Source organism: Saimiri boliviensis, chromosome 9, assembly GCF_048565385.1.
Source record: "Saimiri boliviensis isolate mSaiBol1 chromosome 9, mSaiBol1.pri, whole genome shotgun sequence".
NCBI classification, from domain to species: domain Eukaryota; kingdom Metazoa; phylum Chordata; class Mammalia; order Primates; family Cebidae; genus Saimiri; species Saimiri boliviensis.
In genome coordinates, this window is record NC_133457.1 from 112,130,572 (window position 1) to 112,158,037 (window position 27,466).

Here is a 27,466-nt window from a genome sequence, read left to right on the forward strand (position 1 = left end):
TGAGCTCAAGAGTTCAAGACCAGCCGTGAGACCGCATCTCTGTAACAAATACAAAAATTAGCCAGGCATGGTGGCATGTGCCTGTAGTCCTAGTCACTCAGGAGGCTGAGGCAGAAGGATCACTTGAGTCCAGGAGTTTGAGGCTGTGGTGAGCTATGATCACATCATCACACTGTAGCCTGGGTGACAGCTGGATAAAGTGCTCAGAACAGTGTCTCATGCCTTCTAAGTGAGCAGTGATCCGTAAGTCATGGCTAGATGTAATGCTATCCCATCTCCACAAAGTCAGTAGCATGATTAGCCCTATTTGAGAAATGAGGAAACCAGGGCTCAGAGAGGTTAAGTGACTTGCCTAAGTTTACACAGCTGATAAGTAGTACACCAGGACTTGAACCCAGGCCTCCGGGCTCCAGAGCCTACACTCTTTTTCCCCTTATCATGGAATACTTCCAACATACACAAAAGTAGAGAGAATATGAAGAGCCCAGGTACCCAGCAGGGAGTGTTTCCTCCATTATCCCCAACACTTTGTATTTCCCTGGAGCATTTTTGCTGTTCTGTTTTGAGACAGGGTCTCGCTCTGTCACCCAGGCTGAAGCGCAGTGGCACAATCGTGGCTCACTGCAGCCTCAATCTCCCAAGCTCAAGTCATCCTCCTGCCTCAGCACCCTGATGAGCTGGGACAACAGGTGTATGCCACCACACCACACCTGCCTAATCCTAGGATTTTTTTTTTTTTTTTTTTTGTAGAGACAGGGTTTTACTACATTGCCCAGGCTGGTCTCAAACTCCTGGACTCAAGCAATCCTTCCAACTCAGCCTCCCAAAGTGCTGAAATTACACGCATAAGCCACCATGCCCAGCCCACTGGCGTATTTAAAACCAGTCCAAGATAGCAGGTAATCCCCCCATACCTATTTCCACAGGTGTGTCAAATACATACGGACTTTCTTTTAAACAGGTGGTTCCCAGCTGGGGCAATTTTGCCCCCCAGGAAACCTTTAGCTATGTCCAAAGACACTGCTAGTTGTCTCAACTCAAGAGGAATGTTGCTACCAGCATCTCATTGGTAGAGACCCCAGATGCTGCTGAACATCCTCCGACAGCCAGGACGGCTCACCAGCAAGGAGTAATCCAGCCCCAAATGTCACTGGTGTCGAGGGTGAGAGACATTGCTTCACACGTGACCACAGTGCTCAACTGCGCCTAACAGAATGAATGAGTCAACACCATCCAGCTCCCAGTCTGTGGACAAACATCCCTGATTGTTTCAAAATGCCACCTCACATGGGCACGCTAGAAACGGATTTCTGACTGGGTTCAGACGCTGCATCTGGCTGATCCGTCTCTCGAGTCTCTTTAATCTCTAACAGTTCCCCCCTTTCCCATGCCTGTTTCCCCATCATTCATTGAAGAAACCAGGTCATTTGTCACGTAGAATCACCCACCCTGCAGATTTGGCCGAAAGCTTCCCCAAGGTGCCACTGAACCACCCTCAGCCTCTCATCCTAGAGCTGAGTAGTGGGAGCTGGAGCCTTTGTGAGGTGACAGCCATATCTGCTGGCAAGACCCCCGTGGGCGGGGCTGTGTGTGTGTCCTGTTGTATTACAGCAAAAGGACCACTTGTCCAGCTGTCTCGATGTCTGTGATGTTAAAATTATAAAGTTCCCCCCAGAATCTTTCAGCAGATGTTTTAGCCTCACTGATGAGCACTGCCTATATCCGTAATATTTCACTAGAGCAGTGGTTCTCATCAGGGATGATTTTCCCCGCAGGGGGGCATGTAGCAGTGTCTGAAGACATTTTTGGTTGTCACAATCGGGGAGGGGGCATCTAGTGGGCAGATGACAAAGATACTGGAAATAGCCTATAATGTCCAGGACAGCCCCCCCACCCCACTACAAAGAATGATGCTACCCACAGTGTCCACAGAGCCGGGACTGAGACACCTGCCCACCCCCGATCACTCCGGACACCCCCGGGGCCAGGGCTCACCTGTTGATCTGGGTGACGTACTGCTTCATCTCCTTCAGGGCCACATCCAGCTTGGTGAAGAGCTGCAGGTAGGCATCCTGGATCTCGCGGTCCTCCTGCTTGAGCAGGAAGCTCAGGCCCCGGTCTTCCTGGCCAATGACGCTGCCGTCGTGGAGACCCTGGCCTTGGGGATCACTCTCTGCAACAGGCAAGCACTTCCAGGAGGGGGCAGCCATGGTGGTGACGCAGTGCTGGGTGTAGGACATGGGGTTCAGGTGGCCTGCAGAGGAGGGAGAGCTCACTGGAAAACAGCCCCCAGCATCCATGGGGCCTTTGGGCAGAACAATAAAACCCATTTCAAGGATCCCAGTGAAGGACGAAATTTTCCCTTTTAAACACTCTTAATCTATTCGGTTACTTCAAGAAGAATGTTCCAGTCTGGTGCTAACATGCTTTTAACTACTGTGATCTTTTTCCTGCCTGCAATACAGACATGATGGCCAGCACCCCAGCAGACACCATCATCCACAAGGCATAAAGCCACATCTAGAGATGCTGCCCCACAAAGACGGCCAGTCATGCCTGATGACCATGAGCTGCCATTCCAGCCCTGGCAGCTGACCTTCAGACAGTTCTCTGTTTTAGATCTGGAGTGCAGAATCTGAACCCAAGTTCTAATAGACACACACAGGTACCTTGCTCCGGGTCAAGGCCGATGAGGGAGGGTTTGCGTCCAAAGCGGATGCTGAAGGACCTGCCCACTGATGGGGTGGTCTTGGGGTAGGACACTTCCATGAGGTTGATGTGGCAATTGGTGGGGCAGAAGTCCAGGCCACACAGCGGGTGGGGCTCCAGAGGGGCTTGTTTGAAGGGCGGGCTGACTCTGCTCTTCAGCTGGGCTGCAAACTGAGAAAGTGGAGGCCATGAGGTCGTGAGTCGGAGGGCAGGGTCTGGAAATGTTGGCCCACACCCAGTATCCACTTTATCCTGGCCTAAACCAGATGTCCCACAGCTGGACAAAATGCCAGTAGCTACAAATGAGATAGGGAACCCTTGTACCCTGTTTCATGGCAGGCCTAGAGGAACCCAAGGCCTCTGGGTGCCCACCCCATCCATGGCTCCATTTTGGCTACCCCTGAGCTGTCCTTGACGCACTATCTCTGCCCACCCTTCCGCTCCTGCAGTTCAGGGTCAGGGTGCCTCTCCATCCCAATGGCGACCTGAACTGGCTGAGCCAAGTGACCCAAGCCAAGCCAACAAGAGCGCCTTGGAGTTAATTTCACCTGGGCTGGCTGAGGCTAGAGCTACCAAGGGCCAACGTGTCCCACCACATGAGAAGGGGCTGCCTGGGAGTGAACCCAACACAAAGGAGAACAAGGCCGGGAGATGCAGAGAGGCCACGCTGCCATGATGCTGCGGTAAGTTCACCTCCGTCCTTCTCAGTAATACACACCATACATTCTCCTGTTCGTTTCAGCTGAGTTGGGTTGGGCTTTAACATTTACAGCCCAAATATCCCAGGCTGAGATGCTCTATCTGGGACCCGTGGCAGAGACCCCGGAGGGAGCGGGCAGGCACCTCGTGGTAGCAGGCGATCCTCTGGCCGATGCTCTCCAGCTTGGTGTCGCAGATGTTGCGGAACTCAAAGTGAGGCATGGTCACCATGGCGCTGCTCAGGGCCATAAGCCGCCCGCAGTTCTCCACGAAGACACTGTCGTCAGCAGCAAAGGCCTCCAGGATCTGCAGAAATGTCAACGGCTACTGAGCACTGCCCATGTGCCGGGAGGATCACCCGCAGTGCCTCCTGTCCCACGTGTAATCCACATGAGGGCAGGTATATCACTGGCCCGTGGTGCAGGGTAGTAAACTGAGGCTAAGGGGGACAAGTCACTCCACCGTCCCACACTACCCTGTGGTAGGAGAAGGACCAGAATTCAGGGCTCCAGGCTTAGCCGAGGAAATGGGATTCAGGTGTCCCACCCAACTCCTTCTCCCAACCTCTGATACGAGAAACTGCCTTTAATCCCTCAGGGTAGGGCAGGGCCCAAGGAGACCTTGGCGGTGAGGCTGAAGCAGCCACGGGGCTCCACAATCTTCTCCAGCACGTGGCACCTGACGCCCGCCGTGCTCACGTACTCATACACCACGCCGTGTTCCAGATGCACGTTGTCCACAGTCAGGCTGACCACGGGGCTGTCCTCACACAGGCTCAGTCGGGGACCTAGGGACAGCAGCGGGAAGGCTGGAAGCCAAATGAGGTGACATCTCGGCAGAGATCAGAGTGAGGGGAGGAAGGCGAGGCGAGCAGAGAAGGACTTTGGAGGAAGCCTTGTAGGCAGTGGGCGCGGCGAGTGCAAAGGCCCCAGGGCAGGAGTACATTCAGCCAGAGTAGGCAGCGCAGAGAGGGCGAGTGGGGAAGTGACGGAAGGTGCTGGAGAGCCAGTCTGGACAGGACCACACAAGGCATCGAAGGCCACGGTAAAAACCTGTCTTAGCCTTGAGGAGGGAGAGAGCCACTGAAAGGACCTCTTCTCATTTAGGGGAATAGCCTCTGGGAGGAGAATAAGGCAGGACAGGGTGAGCCGTGAGCAGGCTCCTGCAACGGTGTTGGTAAGAAATGATGGTGGCTTGGACCAGGCAGCTGAAACCGGCAAGGAAACGGATTCTCTCCGACAGCCCCAAGGAGGACCACAGCCCTGAGGACACCTTGACTTCAGCCCAGTGGGACTCGGACTCTGACCTCCAGAACTGTAAGTAATAACCTACAGTGTGTGCTGCTGAAGCTGCTGGGTTTATGGCGCTTTGCTGCAGCAGCCATCAGAAACTGACATAACACTGCAGAAGAAATTGGGAAGAAATTTATGGATCGGAAAAAAAAGTGATGTGTAGAATCTGGAAATGGAAGTGGGGTACAGAATGGGCTGGTTACAGCTCAGTGTTTGCATTATTTGAACATAGTTTCCACGGATTTTGTTATCCAAGGTAGGTCTTGTATCCAATCTCCCAGGAATATGAGAGATTCCAATTTGCGGCCATGCACAATGGTGCACCTGTAACGTCAGCACTTTGGGAGGCCAAGGCAAGATCACTTCAGCCCAGAAGTTAGAGACCAGCCTGGGCAACACAGGGAGACCTCATCTCTAAAAAAATTCTAAAAATTAAAAATTTATCAGGGTGTGGTGCTGGACGCCTATAGTCCCAGCTACTCAGGAGGCTGAGGTGGGAGGATCGCTTGAACCCGGGAGGTTGGGGCTGCAGTGAGCTGTGGTCGCACCACTGCACTTCAGCCTGGGTGACAGAGCCAGACCTTGTCTCCAAAACAATGAAGCAAACCTGCTGGCATGGAGGTGGACCAGCTGGGGGGGAGGGGTGTGGGGAGGGGATACAGGAGAGGACCCAGCCCCTCTGGAGTCTCAGTCCCTCTGGAAGCTCCCATCACTCCATGCCCTGTCTGTTACCTGAATCACCCTGGTCTTCCTCCTGGGCCCGCTCGCCACTAGGGTCCTCACTGGGGGCCTCCTGGCTGGCTCGTGCTTCCTGGGCATCCTCGTGGGTATGGTAGATCCACTGGTACAGGCCCTGCCAGAAGCCAGAGTAAGGGGGCAGCCGTGGTGCCAGCAGGTAGGGAGGAAGCACAGGGCCGAGGTGTGAACCGTCCGTGGATTCCAGAGCTCTGGAAACTCACTGACCACCAGCCACGCTCGGTCCTCACCATGCACAGTCCATGTTCCATGCAGAAGCCAGGGGATGTGAAAATGTGAGGCAGAGCCATGGGGGCAGACATGTAGTCTCTCCTGTGTCCCCAGGGTCTATGAACGCACCTGGTGCATAGCAGTTGCTCAAAACACACTTACAGGTGAACCAGCGCATGAATCAATGAGGAAATATCGCCTTCCACCAGAACCCCGGCCCCCAACGGAATGGAGTATCCACTTTTAACATCACATGACTATCCACCCAACACGCCTATGTGGTAAGAAGAGGGTCTGGTCGCACCCATTTCGCAGCTGTAAAAACTGAGGCCACAGGGTATCATGGCTCAGCTCCTCTAGTTTAAGGAGGCAGAGCTCGGGCCCAGCTGTGCCCTGCTGGGTCAGCAGCCCCACCCTACTCACATCCAGTGGTACATGCAGGCTTTTCTCCAGAGAACAGAAGACAGCCCCCAGCCCTCAGCCCCCTATCCCCACCCAGCAGGACTTCCCTAATGGCCCTGGCTGCTGGTCAACTCACCAGGGCCTCTTCCCGCCGACTCCGGAATGCCTGGAAATGCTCCAAGACCTCAGGGGCAGCGTCATTCATCACGCTGCTGCCATTGACCTTCAGAACGCACTGACCAGGACACAGCCCGGCAGCCATGGCCTCGGAGCCTAAGGGGACAGCAGAGCATGAGACTGGATGCCAGGCAAGGACAAGCAGCCCACTGAAGGCTGTCCCCCACCTCCCACCACCGCAACCCCCAGACACACGCCCAAAGACTCCACTCCAGCTCCACAGCTGCCCTCTGACCCACTTCAGGGCAAAGAATGGACTGGCATTCTCATTTTGCAGAAGAAGAAACTGAGGTTCAGAGAAGTAGCAGCTGGCCCAAGGTGACGCAGCAAGGCAAGCTGATCTGATTTGGGTCCGTTTCACTCTGGAGCCTTGTCTCCTTTAAAGTCCAGCAGCCGCCTTGCGCTACCGGCCAGGATCGGCCCCATTTGGCAGAAAGGGAGACAGGCTCAGAGAGGCTAAGCCCCGCTCTCTCTGTCGAATGGCCAGAAGCCGGGATTCAAACCAGGCCTACTAAAGTCCAAAGGCAAGTTTTTTCAGCTATTCCACAATTCCCAAACGGTAGGTCTTGAACCTGGGGTTTTTTGTAATTCATGTAAAGGTCTGGAAATGCCAACAAATGCCGAGCTTTGCCCAGACATGGGGTAATGCCGGGCCCGAACGGTGTGGTGGTGTCAAGTACAGCCCCTGGGAATTTGCATGGCTTCAAAGCCTGGCTCTGCCACAGACCGACCCTAGAACCTTCAGCAAGTTCCTCACCCTCTGGACCTTGGCTTCCTCATCTGTAAAATGGGAACACTGTAATAATCCCTACTCAGAGGGTCCCTGGGAGATCCAGTGAGCTAATACATAAGCAGCCTTTAGCATCACGCTTGGCACTAAGTAAGTGCTCGAGAAATATCAGTTTTCTTTTCTTTTTTTTTTTTTTTTGGAGATGGAGTCTTGCTCTGTGGCCCAGGCTGGAGTGCAGTGGCATGATCACTCACTGCAACCTCCGCCTCCCGGGTTCAAGCGATTCTCCTGTCTCCTGCCTCAGCCTCCCGAATAGCTGGGATTACAGGCAGCTGCCACCACGCCCAGCTAATTTTCGTATTTTCAGTAGAGACGGGGTTTCACCATCTTGACCACGCTGGTCTCAAACTCCTGATCTCAGGTGATCCGCTGGCCTCCACCTCCCAAAGTGCTGGGATCACAGGCGTGAGCCACCGCACCTGGCCAGCTGTTTTATTCTTTCTGCCTTCTTCACCTATGAACCATATGACTACCTATTATCAGTATCTCTGCAGATGTCCTGAGGCAGGATTTCTCACCAAGGCACTGCTGATATTCTGGGCCAGATCATTCTGTGTGATTCTCTGGGGCTGTCCTGTGTACTGCGGGCATGTTTAGCAGGCTCCATGCCTCCACTAGATGCCAGAAACAAACCCTCCCCAGTTAGGACAAACACAAATGTCTCCAGACAGTGATAATGTCCTCCGGAGAGGAGGCTCAGCTGTCAAAAGATAACAATCACTACTTTAAGGACAAAATGAAAACCTACTTTAAAATATTACTGGCCGGGTGCGGTGGCTCAAGCCTGTAATCCCAACACTTTGGGCGGCTGAGGCGGGTGGACCATGAGGTCAGGAGTTCGAGACCAGCCTGGCCAATATGGTGAAACTCTGTCTCTACTAAAAAAAAAAAAAAAAAAAAAATACAAAAATTAGTTGGGCATGGTGGCACGTGCCTGTAGTCCCAGCTACTCGGGAAACTGAGGCAGAAGAATCACTCGAACCCACGGGCAGAGGTTGTAGTGAGCTGAGATTGCGCCACTGCACTCCAGCCTGGGTGACAAGGCAAGGCTCCATCTCCAAAAAAAAAAAGATATATATATATATATATATATATATATATATATATATCTCAAATTCTCAGTAACTTCCCGTCATGGTACGCATTTTCTTAATGAATACCTAGTAAATGCACAGCTATGACCACACAAGTGAACAATTTATGTTTCAACTGGGGGGGGCACTTAGATGCAAAAAAGTTTTGGGCTCCACTATCACAGACCTGCTTGGTTCCATTTCCAAGACACAGTGATACCTTTAACAGCACACGAAGAATAGGCAATGCAGAAAGCAGAGGTCTTGAACCAGTAGCCCTTGGGTGGGATCTGGCCACAGAAGGATTGCTGCCGAGCCCCCAGATTCCCATTTCTGGCTTCTCTTAGAAAATCGAGTCTGGCGAGAGTGGGACCACATTCCTGTCTGGCAATAATGAGCTGCAGCTGAAGAGCCGCCGCTCCTTCCAGAGTGAACATGTATTTTTTCACCGTGCCATGGCCCTCACCACTCCCTACTGTCTTCCACTGGGATCGCTACTCACTTGCAGCCGGCCTGACTCCGACAGGCATTTGTGTTTGCAAGTCTTGGCATCAGGCAAAGAAAGTAAGTGCTGATGGTACACTGTCTGGCAGAAGCCAAGAGTTCAGAAGGCTCTGAACTCCTGCCACACAGACCGAACCACCGTCTCCTGCACCTTCCCCCTATCTCTCCAGGCTCCCACTCACCTCTCCCCACCGCATAGACGTAGGGCGGTGCAGCTCCCCGAATCTGGAAGCACAGTGAATCCGGCTGGTCGGGGATTTTGAGGATCCTACACCAGGCAGAAGCGGCAGGGAAAAAGGCCATGAGGAAAAGCGGCATCGCCCCTGATAACCCCAGGGCTGACCTGGAGAGTCTGCCTCGGAAACCCTGGGAAAATCCAGCCCAAAATAGTAGCAGCAACACCAGGCTTTCCAGCTCCGAAATACATTAACTGTCAATCAGGCAGATCCCACACCACCAGGATCCTGGATTAAGCACCACCCGCTGGCCTGCCCTTAGAGCTTCTACCCTTCAGGGAAATTCCAGACCACCCTCCCACCACTGTCTCCTAAGGCCCTTGGAGGTGAGACCAGCACTCCAGCCAGTATAGTTTAACAATCGCAGGTAGGAGGGTGACAAGTGACCCAGCACATCTCGGTGCTGGCCCTAGAAAAACACTCACACTAGGCCCCCCGGAAGGCAGGTCTGGGCCATTCTGCGGGACGATCCCCAAAGCAGAGAGGCAGCACCCGCCAGGGAGGGCAGTGGGTGTCCCTGCTCCTGCAGCGTCGTGCCCTGCCCACATCCCCCTCTGGGGCACATCTGATCATCCCTCCCATTCCCCCTGCAGACAAAGCTGTGCTGGGTGAAGCTCTGCTGGGTGCCTGCTCTCAAACCCAGGCGTCCCCACAGCTTTAAGCAGACACATTCCGCCTCGGTGCTCTCTGCTACTTCCACATGCCAATCAATCTATCAACCACATTTTCCCTAAATCAGCACGCCTTCTTCCTAAAATCGTCGTGTTTAAAACTTGCCATCCCTCCTGTCAAGAGAAGATCTGTCTAAGGGAGAAGTGAAAAACCAGAAGCAAAATTTTTCAAAGAGAAAATACTTTGCTTCCTGGTACCCACACCTAGCAGGGTCTGCCTCTCCCGCCTGCTGCCGCCTCTGCTGAGCCACTGCCTCTTCAGCTCCCCATGGTGCCACCTCTGCCTCTGACAATCAGAAGCTCGAATTGCAGCTTCCAGTGGCTCTCCATGGGTCCTTACCAGGGGCCTCCAGGGCTGGGACCCATTGCCCCACAGATCTCACTGCCTAGATAGCTCTTACTCACAGAGGAGCCCTCCCTCTCACTCACCCCCCCAGCCCTCCCTCTCACTCACCCCCCAGCCCTCCCGCTCACTCACCCCCCAGCCCTCCCTCTCACTCACCCCCACAGCCCTCCCTCTCACTCACCCCCAGCCCTCCCTCTCACTCACCCCCCAGCCCTCCCTCTCACTCACCCCCCAGCCCTCCCTCTCACTCACCCCCAGCCCTCCCTCTCACTCACCCCCCAGCCCTCCCTCTCACTCACCCCCCAGCCCTCCCTCTCACTCACCCCCACACACAGCCCTCCCTCTCACTCACCCCCAGCCCTCCCTCTCACTCACCCCCAGCCCTCCCTCTCACTCACTCCCCAGCCCTCCCTCTCACTCACTACCTCCCCTCCCTCACTCACCTTCTACCCCTCCCTCTCACTCACCACCAGCCCTCCCTCTCACTCACCTCCTACCCCTCCCTCTCACTCAGCACCCAACCCTCCCTCTCACTCACCCCCCACCACTCCCTCTCACTCACTGCTCCAGCCCCATCAGCTTCCTTTTGCTCCTCCAAAGCACCAGACAAGGCCCATCTACCTCAGGGCCTCTGCCCTGGCTGTTTCCCCTGCCTGGAGCCCTCTTCTTCCAGAAATCCCCTCGACTCCCCCGTCATCTGCTTCAGGTCTTTACCCCCACTTGCAGGGCTGCCTCCCTGGTGGCCATCCCTCTGCTCCAGGTCCTTTCTCGGGTTTATAGAAACTTACGTGCGGCAAGCTCGCTAGCACGGGCTCAGCGTGTGCCTTACTTCTCTATCTGCGTATCGTCTGTCTCCCGCTCCCTCCCCCAACTAGATCTGAGATCTATGAATGGCAGGAACCAAGTGTCCCCACATGGCTGGACCCCTAGGGCCCCAAGTGCCACCCGGCACAGAATGGCACTCCGTAAACATCCACCAAATGAATGACGGTCCGGCTTGTGTTGTGTGCCTCCAGCAATGGGTCGCAGCCACGGGGACCAGGACAGTTCATCCCACCTCAGCCCTGGGCCACCGCTCAGTCTGAGAGGCAGGGCTGCTGAACACCCTGCTCCGGGGACACTCACTCTTTGGCCTTGGTGGCCACCAGGAGGCGCAGCGGGCGGCGGGAGCCGAAGGACTGGTTGAGGATGGACTCCACCTCCGAAAAGGGGCGCAGGAACACCAGGTCCTCATTGATGGAGTAGATCTTCCTCCCAACCTGCAGGCCGGCCATCTGGGTGGGCCAGCGGGGGACAGACACGCACACCGGTCACTAAGCTCCTTCCCTCCTCACCAAGGAACCTCAGATGTGTTCGGCAGAAGGTGCTCGCCCAAGGCATCCGGCAGGCCTCGGTGAGCCCGCCAGGGTGACTGCGTTCTGTCTGTGGTAAGCGGTTAAGGGGCACAAGGGACTTGGTTCTGCCTTAGAAGCCACAAAGGGAAGCCCATGGGAAGGCAGCTAGGAAACATGTTCCTCCTGGGAGAAACTCTGCTGGGGCCTCTCACCCTGTGGTGTGGGAACACGAGGGTCACACTGGGGCAGCCACCTTGTTTCTGTGAGGACTTGGCCAAGAAAGACAAACGCTGACCTGAACCAAGACTGACAACTGTCTCCTTGCAACCGCTCACACCCCTGGCAAGGTCAGCCCAGCCGCTCTGGCCACAGGCATGTGGCTACTTGTAGCCCAAGGCATTCCTACTTCCCACAGGGGCAAGCCACTGGGCCAGCACAGCAGGTGCATCTCCCCCGCCCACCCCTACAAGCCCCAGGAGAAGCTGGAAGGCCCGGAGCTAAATCCTCGGCCAGCCATGCCCTCACTCTCCTAAGCTATCCCCCTCTAGGCTTTGGGTTGAAGGGCAATGAACTTATCTTATTCAAGCCACTGTGACTTGGTGCAGAAAACTGAGAATCCTACTTTTTTCTGTACCTCCCCACAGCGTCCAGCAGAGGGCAGCGGTGGAACATACCAGAAGCACAGCCCTGAGCCTCTGCGCTTACTCCCAGGAACCCCAGCCACTGCGGACAGTGGGTCCTGGACTCAGTTTCTCCACGTGGGCCACGAGAGAAGAGGAGCCAGCGGTCATTCCAGAATCTCCCGGGCTTGGCTGCCTCAAGGAGCGTGGAGAGAGATGCCCCACTCTGCCACCTGCTCACGGCCCCTGCCAGCTCCCCTGAGGGCCTCACCTCGGCCAGGGAGCCCCTCTGGACGGACTTCACCACCACGGCCTTGTTCTTCTCCTCGATGTCGAAGCCATAGTCTTCCTCCTGGGGCAGGATCTGAGGGCCCAGGGCAGAAAGAACTCAGTCAGGGGGCGAGGCAGGTCCACCGTGGCCCCCAGAGGACCATGACCTCGTCCCAGGTCTAGCAGGGAGGCGGCCAGATCCAGGCTGGCGAGGCGCAGCAAGATGCAAACAGCGCCTGGCCCAGAGCCCGTGCTCGGTCTGTGCCTGCCTGCCACCGGCCGAATGAATCCCACGATCCAAGAACGTGGAGTCGGGGAGTTTAGGGAGGAGCAGTCCTGCACCAGAGTGGAACAGCAGGACGCTGGAAGCAGGTCTGGAGGTTTGGCAGTGGTGGGGATACAGGGAAAGGCACTCATTCAGTCAACAGACATTGACGGAGGTGCTGCCCATCACACGGCAGGCAGTTCTCACGGGTGCTGGAGACACCGTCTTCAGTAAGACAGACCAGACCAGCCCTGCCTAGTGCGGGAGGCAGACTAGAAACAAATAAACAAAGAAATGTAGGATGTGAGGCAGGGAGTGTACCTGGCTGGAATTAAAGCACTTATGGGGATGGGGCATGGCAAGGGGTCAGAGGAGGTGCTATCAGAGAGAGCTGAGACCTGAGTGAAGGGAAAAACAAAACTTCATACAGCGTGGAGTGTGCTCCAGGCAGCAGGCACAGCACGTGCAAAGGTCCTGAGGGAGGCCCCAAGGCACTGGAGGGTCAGAAAAGAGATCGGAGGTCACGTGCAATGGCTCGTGGTTGTGATCCCAGTACTTTGGGAGGCCGGGGTGGGAGGATCGTTTGACCCCAGGAGTTCAAGACCAGCCTGGGCAACATAGCAAACCTCTTGTCTATATAAAAAACACAAAAATTAGCCAGGTGTGGTAGCACATGCCGGTGGTCCCAGCTACTGGGGAGGCTAATGTGGGAGAATCACTTGAGCCCAGGGAGGTTGAGGCAGCAGAGAGCCATGATCGTACCACTGAGCTCTAGCCTGGGAGCGTGAGACCCTGCCAAAAAGAGAGAAAAGAGGGGAAGAGAGAGGAGGGGAGGGGAGGGGAGGGGAGAGGAGGGGAGTGTAAAGAAAGAGAGAGAGAAAGGAGAAGAGAGGGAGAAGAGGGGAAGGGAGAGAGAAGGGATGGGAAAGCGAAGGGGAAGCGAAGGGGAAGGGAAGGGGGAGGGAAGGGGGAGGGAAGGGAAAGAGATGTGAGCAGGGTGGCTGGGTGGAATGAGGAAGAGAACATAGGAGATGAAGCTGGAGAAGTAGGAAGTCTTGCAGGCCATAGTGAGAATTTGAATTTTATCCTAAGTGTGACGGGGAGCACTGGAGGACTTTACAGTGAGAGGAATGAAATCAGAGAGAACAGCAGTCCCCACAGTACTATGGGAGAGAAGTTAATGGAGCCGTCTTCATATGAGTCAGGCTTCAACTCCAACCCTGGCAGTGGCCAGAGAACTAACCTCCCTGAGCCTCTGTCTTGACTGCCTGCCGAGGATCACACGTTAAGATGGGGGCTGCTGTGGGGTATGTGGTATGAGTCACTTCAGGAGGCCAACCTCTCTATACAGTGTACTGGGAGGGGACAGAAGAATCAAGGGGATAGGAAGAGAGGTCTGCAAGCCCAATCTCTTTTGTTAGGAGGGTAGTCTCGGCCAGTGAGGCAGCCTAGCCTCTTGACAGAGTTGCCCGACCACCTAGAATCCCCCATATTCTGGTACTCCAAGCTGAGCCCCCTTCTCTGGCCAGAGCTGGAAGGTCGTCCAGCTCCCAGGCCTGCAGGGGGCTCTGGAAAGGAAGGGGCAGCAGCTCAGCTGTGCTCCTACCAGCAGGCGCTTGGCCAGAATGTTCTCCACCAGCTTGAAGTCATTGCGAAGTTGTTTGTTCTTGCTGCTGGTCCCCTCCATCTCCTCATCAGCATGGAAGCGGAAGTACTGGGACTCATCCCTGAACTCACTCTTCTCCAGCACTGCAAATCCACAGACATGCATTCAGTGGTCAGATTCACATGGGAAAGTTTTAGCCATGTTTGCCAACTGGCAGGCACAGGCTGGAACTAGGCCACAGACACGTTTGATTTGGCAAACACAATTCTATTAAAATGGAATCATATGCCAACACTAACATATTAGGATATTTCACAAAGAGATCTGGCTTTCTGACTTCTCTTGAAAAGTCAGAATTAGCCTCGTCTGCTATAGAAAGATATTAATATATTACAAAACTATATTAAAAAACACAAGAGTGGAACCGCAGCAGAAACAGATCAATAGCCAGTGGAAGGCAACAGAAATCACATAAGAGGACTAAGTGTTTGTGGGAACTTAATCTATTATGATGATACATGATCACAGAGTATTCTGTAGATAGTGCATGGAAAACTGACTTGCTGGTGGGGCAGGGGAAATTGAATCCCTACCTCACACCATATACAACAATAAACTCCTAATGGATTAAAACACCTACATATGAACAGTAAAACTAAAACTAACAAAACTAAATATAGGAGGACATCTTTGTCCTAGAGTAGAAAAGGAGTCTGTGTATAAGACCCTCTTGTATTAGACTAAAATTAAGGACTTGCGTTCAATAACAACTCCATAGGTAGACAGCAGATGTGAAGTTAACTGTAGTGTCCAAAACCAACAGGAATAAATATATAGAATATAAAAAAGACCTCTAACACATCAACCAGAAAAAGCTGAGGAACTCACAGATAAATGGGGAAAGAATACAAACAGTCCATTAACATAAGGAAACTCAAATAAGCAGCAATTTGTGAAAAGGCATTCAAACCTGTTTAGTAATCAGAAAGAAATGATGCTGAGACACTTTAGACCAAAAGTCGGCAAACTCAGTCCCCACAGGCCAAATCTGCTCCATTATCTGTTCTTATGAATAAAGTTTTATTGGCACACAGCTACAGCCACTTGTATTTGTATTTATATTATCTGCGGCTTCTTTTGAGCCACAAGGACAAAGTTGAATACTGTGACATAAGCTATAGGGCCCACAAAGCCTAAATTATTACTAAGTGGCCCTTTACATAAAAAATAGACTGAGCTCTTTCTAGGATAAGCTAGGGAAATGAATAAAAATAACCAATAACAACCAATTGGTGATCTGATCCCTGTAATTTACAACTTAACTAGGCACGTCCCAGTGCCAGGCACACTGGGAGGCATGCTAAGTTCATCCACTCCTTGGACAAGGAAGGAACTGCTGTGTCCCTTTCACAGACTGGGAGACTAAGACTCAGAGCCCTAGGTCACAGAACCAGCAGGCAGCAAAAGGACCCTCATCGTGGCTCCTTCCTCTCCTCCTCCTCCTCCTCTCCCCACACTGCCCAGCCAGGCCGGGTAGATGAGGCAGGGCTGAGTGTAAACAGTGCACAAAGGCGGCAATCAAGGCTCGGGGAGGTAATGGCAGCTGTCGGAGGCCAGTGGGTGCCTGAAACGAGGGAAACCAGCTGCCTCAGCCATGAGACCTCCCCCTTGTCCCTGAAGACAGAGGCTTTTTCTGGATTTGGTGACTCAGTGGAAAGCAGCCGGGGCCGTTTCTTTCTCCTCAGTTTTCCAGGACATTTCACTGGGAGCTCTACCTGTGTGCAAGCCCATTTCTCAGGCCACCCCTGTTACCTTTTTGGAGAAAACCGACACACAAATTGCCACTTTCACCAGAGCCGGGGGAGCCAGGCCCCAGGGGGCTGCTGGCTTCCATGCCACTATAAACATTAAGTCAGAAAAGTCCAGGAGTGGGAAGAAGAATTGCAATGCTGCATATTGGCCAAAACATATGTGGAAAACAGCGTGGAATCCCTCAGGTCCACGAGCTCAGCCAAGTGAGCTACCAACCTCAATACCTTTCCCTGCTGCTGGTCCGGCTTTATAGGATACTCTCAGATCTGGGTTCAAATCCCTGCTCAGTCCATTCCTGTGTTCATGCCCTTTAGCCTCTCCGAACCTCAGTTTCCTCATCTATAAGAATAATAACAGGACCAATGTGCTGGGGTGGCTGTGGGGATTGAATGGCAAGCCTCAGTTTCCCCAAATATGCCTAAAGCAAGAGGGCCAGACCCCAGGCCAGTCCTCATGTGGAAATACTCTAGGGTCTGTGGGCTCAGTTCAGCCCCAGTTGGAGGTGCCTCGAAAGGTGCCACAGAGGCCCCTCCCTGTGGCCCACCCTGTACCCCACCCTGTACTTTGCTGCAGCCACAACCCTGAAATTGGCCCTTTCCTATTTTAGCCTATTTTTGAGTCTGCGGCAGGGAACAGAGGAGCAGGGTCACGCCCTGCAATCTCTTTCCCTGAGAGGCCCTGAGGACGTCAGGATCACCAGGGAGTCACTGCCCAGCGGAAAGTCCACAGCCAGCAGCCTTCCCGGAATAGCAGCTGGGGAGGACCCCTCATTACCCTCACCCACAAATGAGAGGTTGTGCCCAGCTGACCAGCGGGAGGCTCGGGCTGTCAGAGGGCCCCGAGGGCAACAGAGCAGCTTCTGGGAATGAAAGACTTTGGTGAGATGAGGTGGATGGGTGAAAATGCCCTCGGCCGCCCACACTGGCCCTGATCTGCCCACCTCAGCTGGGGAAACCGGAAGCTGAAGAGTGAGTCCCGTTCCCACAAAATGCTGGGCATGCTGAGCGCAGACGAGGAGACAGCAAGGCCTCCGATGGAAAACTGTGGAAACAGACCCAGAGAGGCACATGGGCCTATTCAGAGTCAGCTGAGTTGGGGACCTGCTGGCCACAAGGCAGCGGGTAGACCCAAAGGTCTCTCAGCTCTCTAACATGTGGCTCCATCTGCCAAGGGAACAGCAAATCCAGCAGGCAGACCAGGGCTCAAAAAACTATGGCCAGCCAGGCATGGTGGTGCACCCCTGTGATCCCAGTCACTCGGGAGACTGAGGGAGGGGAAGAACTTGAACCTGGGAGGCAGAGCTTGCAGTGAGCCAAGATCGAACCACTGCACTCCAGCCTGGGCGACAAGAACAAGACTTCCTCTCAAAAACAAAAAAAAACCGACGGCCCACCTGCTGCTTTTCCTAAATAAAGTTTTATTGGCACACAGCCACACCCATTTGTTTACATACTGTCTGGAGCTGCTTTTGTGCTACAAAGGTAGAGTGAGAGTTAAGCAGTTGTGACAGAGACTACGTGGCCCTCAAAGCTTGAAATAGTCACTATCTGGCCCTTTACAGAGAAAGTTTGTAGATGTTCAAAAGAGAACAAAAAAAGCCAACACCAGAAAGGAGAAACGGCCAAAAGCCCTTCCCTTGGCTCCGGGTTTTCTGAATCTGACCCCTTCTCACCCCTCTGCAACCACCACCAGGTCCCAGCCACATCCTCCTTCCTCTGGACTCCCATGATCACCTCGTCGCTGGCATCCCTGTTCCCTTCCTCTGCACACACCACATGCACACGCAGGCACACACATACAAGTACACGCACACACACACACAACACACATGGGACTACGTGTCCTGGTCATCACTCTGCTCCCAGAGCCTAGCATGGTGCCTGGAACACCACATGTGATGTCAGAATGAGCAGACAGAAAGGAGGGGTGGGATCCGCCTAACACAGAGAGAACGATCCCTTTAAAAACACGAGAATCCAAGCTAGGAGCAGAGTGATGATGGGGCGGAGCTATTTTAGCTGGGGCTGTGGGGAGGCCCTCACTGGGGAGGGGTGGACGGAGCAAAAACGCTGAGTCACGTGCAGGGATGAGGCAGGCAGCACACCCTGGCAAGGGAAACTGCACCTGCAAAGGCCCTGAGGAATGTTCTGGAAACAGCGAAATGGCACCTTGGCAGGGGTTAAGAAAGGATAGGAGACTCAGGGCTTCCCGAGAGCCCTCAAGGGGAGAGGCCACATAGCAGAGTAGTGGAGTGTGTACCCTGTAAAGCCAGACAGCCTGGGTTCTAATCCCAGCTGCAGACGGCCTGGGTTCTAATCCCAGCTGCAGACGGCCTGGTTCTAATCCCAGCTGCAGACGGCCTGGTTCTAATCCCAGCTGCAGACGGCCTGGGTTCTAATCCCAGCTGCAGACGGCCTGGGTTCTAATCCCAGCTGCAGACTGCCTGGGTTCTAATCCCAGCTGCAGACGGCCTGGGTTCTAATCCCAGCTGCAGACGGCCTGGGTTCTAATCCCAGCTGCAGACGGCCTGGGTTCTAATCCCAGCTGCAGACGGCCTGGGTTCTAATCCCAGCTGCAGACTGCCTGGGTTCTAATCCCAGCTGCAGACGGCCTGGGTTCTAATCCCAGCTCCAGAAGGCCTGGGTTCTAATCCCCACTACAGATGGCCTGGTTCTAATCTCGACTTCTACTTGCCATGTAACGTTGAGTAAGTTTCTTAACTATCTCAGCTTGTGTTACCCACATCAAAGGGCGGCTGTGAGTTTTAAACTAACAAACATGGGGGCAATGTCTAGAAAGAGCCCAGGCACACAGAACACTGACTTACGTTGTAATTTCAACTGGTGTCCATGGAGCCAGTGGGTCCTCCTTCTTGCCACCTTCTTGCCTCAGGAACATCTCAGAACCCACCCCCCTTTGTGTGTTTCCAGCCTCGAGGGCACCTTGTAGTCTAAAGTGACTGCTTTAAAGTCTAAAGTGAATACCTACCTCTCCCAGTGGAAAGAAAAGGCACTAATCTAAGGGAGAAGGCCAGGAAAAGAGGCAGACATCCCAAGAAGGGCTTCCTGCCTCTCAAATTCACAACCCGCCTGCCCACTGCCCCACAGGGCACAGCTCCTGCCTCCCCACCAAGGGCTTCGGGCCAGGCTTGCCTCACCTGGCCCCGTGGAAACCCATGCATTGGACTTCAAATCTAGCCCATGTCCTGTCCCCAGTGGACACCAGAAACAATGCCTCCATCGGTACAGAATGGGAAGGGGAAGGAGGTGGGATTCGTGGCCACCCCAAACCCCAGGGGTCTACAGAGCCACAGACCTGGCTTCAGTCCTCCCACACTCCCCCAAACATGAGCTCCACGGAGCAAGGCCCCAGGGGCGGGGCTGCAGGTGGGGTGGTTACCGTGGTGCATGAAGCCGTTGTTACAGAGACCCACGCCGAGCGCCACTGCCTCCTCCCGAGTCTGGCAGTCTCCCTGGAACGGAATAAGCAGGGGAGGGTGTCAGGTGGCAGCAACCGAGAGGTGGTACACGGCCGGCGAGAAGCCCACAACCACCTGAGAAGGTAGGCTCCACGAGGGGCAGGCGTTGTCTGTTCATTTACCGCCGTAACCCCAAAACGAGTTTGTGATTATTATTCATAAACTCCAAACGAGACTATTTTACTGTACTGTGACCAATGCCACAAAGAAAAAAATGAAGGTTTTAAGTGGCAGACAATGTTGGTTACCTAGCAACACCCCTCTCCCATTCCTCCCTAGTCAAGAAGCCCTCGTCCATCTCCAGTCTCCTTGTAGCTACAGGTGGCCAATGAGCGACAAGCAGAAATCCCTGGTGGGACGCTCTGGCAAAAGCCCCTGGCCCTTTCTCTTCCTCCTGCCTGGAACAAAGATGTAATGGCTGGAACTCTTGCAGTCACTTTAGACGACAAGGTGCCCTAGATGCTAGAAACACACTAAGGCAGGCAGAACAGAAGGACACAGACAGTGTGGTCCCCAAAGGCATCAGGAGACCACTCAGGCAGCTCCTTCTCTCATGCCACAGAAACACAAACCCTGATCTGGCTCAGCCTCCGTAACTGTCTCTAATACTAGAAATCAAGTTCAATTGCTAACTGACCAAGCACCAGTTAACAAGACATCTGGGGAAGCCTACCAGGGGCTTCTGAAAAACCCCTTCCCCCTCAGTAAGAGGGAAAAGCAGCACCACCCCCGCCTGCCTGGGATAAGGTCATGTGAGGCAGCGATGCTGGGGGCTGCAGGGGGTCCCTGATAAGCAGACAGCTGACATCGCTGAGGTGCTGAGGCTGGCGGCGTGAAGGATGGAAGGTTCCGGTGTCTGCTCCTGAGCACCCACACCAGCCCTGGGACCACCTCGCCCCACGCTTCTTGATACGTGGCATCCGTCTGAGCCACTGTTCAGTTGGGTTTGTTATCCTGGCACTGGAAATATTCCGAACTGATACAATTTGAACCAAGGGGACCTGGTTCATCTCAGGGCTTCCCCAGGGAAGTGACATCCAACCCGAAACATGAAGAATGAACAGGCATGGCCCGTGTGCTGGGTCCTGCAGGTCTGGCCTTTGGGACCCACTCTCCCAGGTGGCATGTCATCATGGTGGGGCAGTCAGTCAAGGTTTGCCGCCCTCCTAGGTCAGGTTGAGGCCAACGGGATGCTCCCTGCCCCAGGAACGTGACACGAGTGGAGGACCCCAGGGACAAGGAACAGGAGCGCTGACTGTGTCCGGGACAGAACCCCCTCGTGCCAGCCTCTCAGCATTTCCTGGTGCCAGTTCTTCCTAAGGCCTCCTCGGCCCTCCCTGACTTTGTGAGTGCCCTACCTCCCTTGGACGAGTCATCTTCTTCATTCCCCCTTCAATTAGCCAGGAACTGTTTTCTGTTGCTTGCAACCCAAATAATCTCGATAGATGCAGGCCGAGTGTGCGACCGTGTGTGTGCTCGTGCACACGCACATGCAGATGAGAGGGGCTGTCAAGCAGAGGAAACAGCAGGGGCAAAGGTCTGGAGCTGGGTAGAAGCTTGGAGCGCACAGGAACCAGGAGGCAGCGCGGCCGGCCCACGGAGGACAAGCTGAGTGAGGCCGTGGGAGCCGGGAGCCGGAGCTGCTGTGTCCCGCTCGGTCCTAAATGCTGGGAAGGGGGCTGGCCTAGAGTCCGAGCTCAATAGCTGTCTGCCAACTGGATAAAGGAGTGGCCAGCAGGGGCCAGGGCATGTAGGAGCTCGAACCCAGGTCAATGAGCTTGAACTCCAAAGCGACAGCTACAGGCACCACCTCCTCTCACTCAAACGCCGCCCAGAATACGGAGTCCTGAGAGGCCCCGCCTGTCCCCTGCCGGTGGAGGATTTTCCAACCAGAGGAGACAGGGCTGCTATTCAAAGGCAGCGGGAATGCCCGGGGCACAGCCTCTGGCCTCGGCATTTCACCGCACTGCCTGCCCTGGCTGACTCCATAAAGACACATTTCTCCCACGGGACCCCAAGCTAGTGGCTGGAGGGCCTGAGGGCTTGGAACCCTGCCAGGAGAGGCGGCTATGAGAGGCCATATCCAGACCAGCCTCCCCCAAGCTGCGAGGGGCTGACAGGGGAGGCCAGCAGGGCCCGGTGGCGGCAGGCCCAGCTCTGCAGATGGGGGCCCGCAGGCAGCTGGAGCCAGCTGGCCTTCTGAGGCTCACAGTCCCAGCTTCCTCACAGGATCCTAGAGCTCCTACAGCTAGGCCAGCAGGGACTCTCAGGTCACAAGTGACACAGGAAGGCCCCAATGTGCCACCTGTACAGGAAGCCCACCTCCCTCCAGCCCTCTTGGAAGGATGCAATTTCTCCCCTCCCAGAGGAAGCCGCCACACACGAAACCCCTGCAACTTCCCCTCGATGCTTCCCTGCCTTGAACCCCCCACCTGCCCCAGGCGCCCTCCACACACCTCAGGGCACCTGCACCCACCCTTTCCTGCACACCTGGAATGCCCTGCCCCGGCTTCGCAGCTCTCAGGGCCATTCTGTCTTCTCAGACAGTCCCATCCTTAACTACCCAAAAGTAACCCCCAAACCTTCCTCCACCCATCCTCTCACCAGTCACAGGCACTCAGTATAATACCCTGCAAGGTGTCTGTGCCACCCTGTCCCGGTCTGAAATTAACTCACCTGTGTATACATTTTGCTTAAGGTCTTAACCCCTGCCACACACACACACACACACACACACACACACACACACACACACGGGATCCCCACGGCTGTGTGCCCTGGGGCGAGTTACATAACCCAAGCCTCAGTTTCCTTATCAGTAAAATGGAAACAACTATATTTGTCTCAAATTGTTCTGAGGATTAAATGCACCAAGGGCTGATAGAGAGTGCAAGTTCTCTCTCCAAGGGCCAATGCCCCTCATCCTCAGAGTTTAAAGAACGCTGGTTGCCTGAGTAGTACCTAGCAAGCCCCCTCCCGAAGTCACAAGAAATTAATCCCAAGGAATTCTAAGCCACCATCAGCAATCCCAGTTCTCTCCCAAGGGGTTGGTTTAGGGGCATATGTCAGACTCAGCCAGCCAATGAGACCTAATGAAAAGACCACGCAGGGGAAGGGAGGGCTGTGGGAAGTTTCCTCCCTAATACACAGATGAAAAAGTGTTCTCCAACAGGACAACGTTTGGCCATAGTTCTGTGCAGATGTGATGTCTGGAGCTATGGCTGCCACATTGTGACTGTGAGGTAACTAGAGAGAAGATACGAGGATAGCAGAACAGAAAGGCAGAAGATGCCTGGCCACAGACAGCACTGTTGAGCTCTAGGACCAAAACCTCCAGACAATGAATTCTGTGAGAGAAGACCATCTTATTAGTAAGTCAGGTTTCCCGTTATGCGCAGCCAAATGCATGTGGAACTGATTCAATCAACACTTATTTTAAGGGGTAGAATAATCTAGAGTTAGAAATGAAGATGTGTCCAAAGCAAAAATACCCTCCTGTCCTACACAATTATGTGTTCCTCCCACTTTCCTGCTAAGATACAAGGTGGAGGCGACTCCTGAAATTAAGACTGGCTGTAACCACACCTCGAGGTCACGTCCTTGTCACAGACCTCTCCCGCACAGAGAGACCCATGCGGGCACACGCACCCTCCTCCCCTTCCCCTGACCCAAGCCGAAGGCCAGCTGCCTTTCCAACCATCTCCTGGAAGTCACCCTCCTGCGTCGGCTCAGTTTCCCAGCCTGTGTCCTCACGCCAGCCCAAGCCACAGACAGGCTGCTGAAGTGGACGGACACGTTGCATGGTGGGTTAACAGCCTTTGCACCACATCCCCCCGCCTCCACTTGCAACAAGAGGTGGGTCCTGGGTGGGGGCTCAGGACAGAGTGACACTGATCCAAGGGCCTTGTGGCCAAGCCCACAACTCCTCAGCCAGCACTGATCACGAGAAAGCGCCCCCCACCATGCCCAGCACCAGCCGCCAACACTGGAAGAAGCTTTTGCTGGTTCCTTCTCCTGCAGCGTCTGAGCTGGAGTGCCCCAGGGTGAAGGCCTGAGCCTCCTGCTCACCTGCCTCTTTCACAGCCTCCCAGCTCAGTCAACGGCAGCTCGAGCCACAGACACTGGAGTCCTCCTCCACCCCTTTCTGTCTCTCACCTCCAACGCCCTACTCACCCATGAGCAACCGGTGTTAGGTCCGCCTTCGAAATATCCAGAATCTGACCACTTCTCCCGCCACCCCTACCACCCTGTGCTCAGGCAGCACCCTCCCCTGCCTGGAATTCTAGCATTGCCTCCTCCTGCCCTCCCTGCTGCCAGCCTCCACACAGAGCCGACGGGTGGGGGGGAGTCTGTCAACTGAAGCCACGCCCACCGCTCCTGTGCTCAAGCCCTGCAGGGGCCCGGGCCCTTCCAGGGGCAGACACAGCCTGGCATGGTCTGCCCACATGGCTTCATCACTCCTCTCCCCTCACTCACTCCATCCAGCCACCCTGGTCCCCTCTCTGCTCCCCAAACACACCCGACTCACCTGCCTCAGAGACTCTGAGCTGCTGCTCCCCAGATGTGGCCCAGGCTCGCTCCCCACCTCCCTCAGCCCTGCTCAAATGTCCCTGCCCAGTAGGGCTGTCCCTGGCATCCGTGTAAACTGCACCACCCGACCCATGTGAGGGGGTGACCCCCGGTCCCTGCTCCCATACCGTCCCTCCACCACACTGCACCAAGCACCAGCAGACCTGTGACACACTTCACTTACTCTTCTTATTTAGTAAGTGTCTCTCCTATCCACGCCAGAACATAAGATCTGGGAAAACAAGAGCTTTTGTCTGTCTCGTTCCCTGCTGTGTCTCTAGAACCAAAAACAGCCCCTGATACACGGCAGGTGCTCAAAAATAATTTTTAAAAAAGGTTAGCTAATGAGCTCTCTTGTCTAATTTCCCTAAACTCTCAACCTGTCTCTAATGCCACCCAAAAGCTGAGAAGGAGCAGATTCTGAAGTGGGGGCTGCTTGAGTCCCAGGTGTGTGTGTGTAAAGCCCACCCTCCCCCTGCCTGCCCGATGAGAAGCCCCACGGCATCTCCCGTGCCCATGGATAAAGTTATTTTCCCCACACACTCATGCCCTTCTCCCCATTTCCACAAATGGTATTTCCATCTGCCTATTGCACCCAAATCCCAGGGCTCATCCTTGATTTCCAGCCACTCCCATGGCAGTGCAGCCCGTCCCTCCATCTCCAAATACCTCTCACCCACCAGCATCCTGCTGTCTCCACGAGCCGACCCGCGCTGATCCAGGCCTGGGAGTCACCTATGGACCAATGCCTTCCCTATGCTTTGACACCAGCAGGCAGCTCTGGGCACCCAAGGATCTTGGGAAACACGAGGCCTCAGAAAAGTCCACAGCAGTGAGAAGTGGGCGGCTCTGAGAGCCCTGAAACTCAGGCTCTTCTGGGCTGACTGAAGCACCTAAACCACACAGGAAACTCCCATCACCTGTCTGCAGCACATTCAGAAGGTGGGACTCTGTGCAGATTGCCAACCCCACCCCCCAACCTCCATTTGTTTCCTGGTGTTACTGGTCCGGTAGCCCCCAAATCCTTCCACAATTTCTTTAGTCTCCTATACTGCATGTCATCTTGGGCCACCTTGCATCTTTTGTGAAAGAGATGAAGAATCGTAGTAATAGTTACGTTTATTGAGCAATTACTCTGTGCCAGGCACCATTCTAAGCACTTGACACAGCTATCTCATCAAAACCTCAAAACAATCTAAAGGGAAAGAGGTGTTTGTTTTAGCTTCATTGTACAGGTATGGAAACTGAGGCCTACAGAGGTTGAGCAACTTGTTCAAGGTCGCTGAGCTAGGAAGTAGCAGGGCTAGGACCTGAACCCACGTTCAGTCAATGGCAGCTCAAAAAGAAGGGTTTTTATAGCCTGGCTATAAAAGCATGTGCTCTGGGCTGACTCCACATGATTCTCAGGAGGGCTGGGGAGGGTGGTACAATGGTTAGCAGCTCTGTGCTTCACAGACATGCAAATTGGAACTCAAATCCAGATAATTTGGGGCCAGGCACAGAGGCTCATGCCTGTAATCCCAGAACTTTGGGAGGCCGAGGCGGGCAGATCACAAGGTCAGGAGTTCAGGACCAGCCTGGCCAACATGGTGAAATCCCATCTCTACTAAAAAAAAAAATACAAAAAATTAGCCAGGCATGGTGGCGTGCGGCTGTTATTCCCAACTACTCAGACTCAGGAGGGTGAGGCATGAGAACTGCCTGAACACAAAAGGCAGAGATCACTATACTACATGTCACCTTGGGCCACCTTCAATCTTTTGTGAAGGAGATGAGGAGTACCACTGCTCTCCAGCCTGGCGAGAGAGCAAGACCACCTCAAAAAAAAAAAAAAAAATCCAGATATTTCAAGACCTCCAGGACTTAGGGTCCCATATCAGAGCAAATATATTAAAATGTACCCATATTTCGTAGTTGACATACTTTTGGGGCTAGAAAACTTATTTTCAAGGATGTTTCTCAACTTTCTTTGGAAGTTATTTGGTGCTGAAAAACATTCACTTTAAAAATCGGCTGTGATTCACCGGTCCGTATTGGGAATGTGTGCAACATGAGAAAATCCAGTCAGCAAATTGTTTTCGAATGAAGTTTTTATGAACGTTTAATTTAACAATTAATGAGGCTAACATAAAGCTGCACCTTCCCTGTCGATGTTTAAACATTGATCCGTTTTGATTTCACAGGTTTCTATTCTTTGCTGCGGACTTGCCTGAAGCCTTGCATTTCCCAAGCTCTTTCAGTGCCCAGAGATGCCTGTTGGTGTCAAGACGAGCAGAAACACACCTGGGAGCCAATGTGTTCTTTTTACACACCACAAATGGACATTCTTGAGGACTCCCTGAGAAATTCACAGAACCAAGGCACAGTGAGTGCGTCCCAGCTTCGCCGCTATGAAGCTGTGCACCCCTGGACCAAGCACTCAGCATCTCTGGGCCCAGTTCCCCATGTGCAAGTAGGTTAGAGGACCCGACAGGAGAACGCACAGTGCCTGCCAGGGCCTGGCCCAGAGTAAGCATCTGTGATCCTGAGCGATAAGGGAGCAGAGACGGGCAACAGGCCTGTACGCGACATCTGGATGGGGTGGACCCCTTTGGGATACTGCATCAAAATTGAGGCCCACGTTCTCTAAGCTTCCGGTCAGCCCTACCCACCGGGAACATTTTTGAAAGGAATGACCTGGCAAACTCCAAACAGAGGCTCCAGTTTGGTACCAGGATAAAACCAACTTGTCCTAGTTTCCCCAAGACCATCCCAGTTTTAAAACTGAAAGTCCCAACGTGGAAGCAACCCCTGGGTCTACTGAGGGATGAAAGGACAACCAGAACATGGTATAGCCATACTGCTCCAGTGTGAATGCTTTCGTCCCTTCCAAAATTCATGTTGAAACGTCATCCCTAATGCAACGGTGCTGAGAGGTATGGTCACTAGGAGGCGACTGAGTCAGAGGGGCATTAGGCATCCCTTAGGAATGGGTCTGACGCAGGGAGTCTGCCCCTCCCATCCCTCTCCCCATGGGAGGACACAGCGTTCCTCTCCGCCAGAGGACGAAGCCGCAAGGCAGCGTCTCGGAGGCAGAGCGCAGCCTCGGACAGGTGCCGAACCTGCTGGCACCCCGATCTGGAGCTCCCAGCCTCCGGAACTGTGAGAAGTAAGTTTCTGTTCTCTATGGATTACCCAGTCTCAGGTATTTGGTTACAGCAGCACAAATGGACTAACGTACAAACAATGGGATATTACTCAGCCTTAAAAAGAAAGGAGATTCCGACACACGCTACGGCATGGAGGAGCCGTTAGGATAGGATGCCAAGTAATATAAACCAGGCACAAAAGGACAAATACTGTATGATTCCACGGATGGCAGGTAACCAGAGCAGCCAAGTTCACAGAGACAGAAAGTAGAATGGTGGTCATCGGGACTGGAGGAGGCGGAGTGGGGAGTTGATGAATGCGAGCAGAACTTCAGTGTGGGAAGATTAAAAGAGGTCCGTGGATGGACGGTGGCGATGGTTGCACACCATTAACAATGAATTGAATGCCAATCAACTATCCACTTAAAAATGATCAAGATTACGTTTAAAAAACTTAAATTTTACGTTCTGTACAGTTTGCCACAGTATAAAATAACAGAAATTTTTAAAACAAAACAA

At 53.9% G+C, this 27,466-nt stretch overlaps 1 protein-coding gene across 3 annotated transcripts in view; it reads right to left on the minus strand.

Annotated features, from left to right (window-relative positions):
* Positions 1–27,466, minus strand: part of PREX1 (phosphatidylinositol-3,4,5-trisphosphate dependent Rac exchange factor 1) — a 201,073-nt gene that overhangs the window by 21,650 nt on the left and 151,957 nt on the right. For 2 of the 3 annotated variants that reach the window (XM_003932694.4, XM_074406635.1), the window contains exons 15-25: positions 19,172–19,244; positions 13,961–14,103; positions 12,091–12,183; positions 10,991–11,139; positions 8,795–8,880; positions 6,205–6,341; positions 5,433–5,553; positions 4,029–4,216; positions 3,553–3,714; positions 2,670–2,880; positions 1,996–2,254 (exon numbers count right to left, since the gene is read on the minus strand). In XM_003932694.4, the coding sequence (XP_003932743.4) occupies positions 1,996–2,254; positions 2,670–2,880; positions 3,553–3,714; positions 4,029–4,216; positions 5,433–5,553; positions 6,205–6,341; positions 8,795–8,880; positions 10,991–11,139; positions 12,091–12,183; positions 13,961–14,103; positions 19,172–19,244 (1,622 nt within the window). The remainder of the gene's footprint in view (positions 1–1,995; positions 2,255–2,669; positions 2,881–3,552; positions 3,715–4,028; positions 4,217–5,432; positions 5,554–6,204; positions 6,342–8,794; positions 8,881–10,990; positions 11,140–12,090; positions 12,184–13,960; positions 14,104–19,171; positions 19,245–27,466) is intronic. The other variant, XM_039479551.2, reaches the window with a different exon arrangement.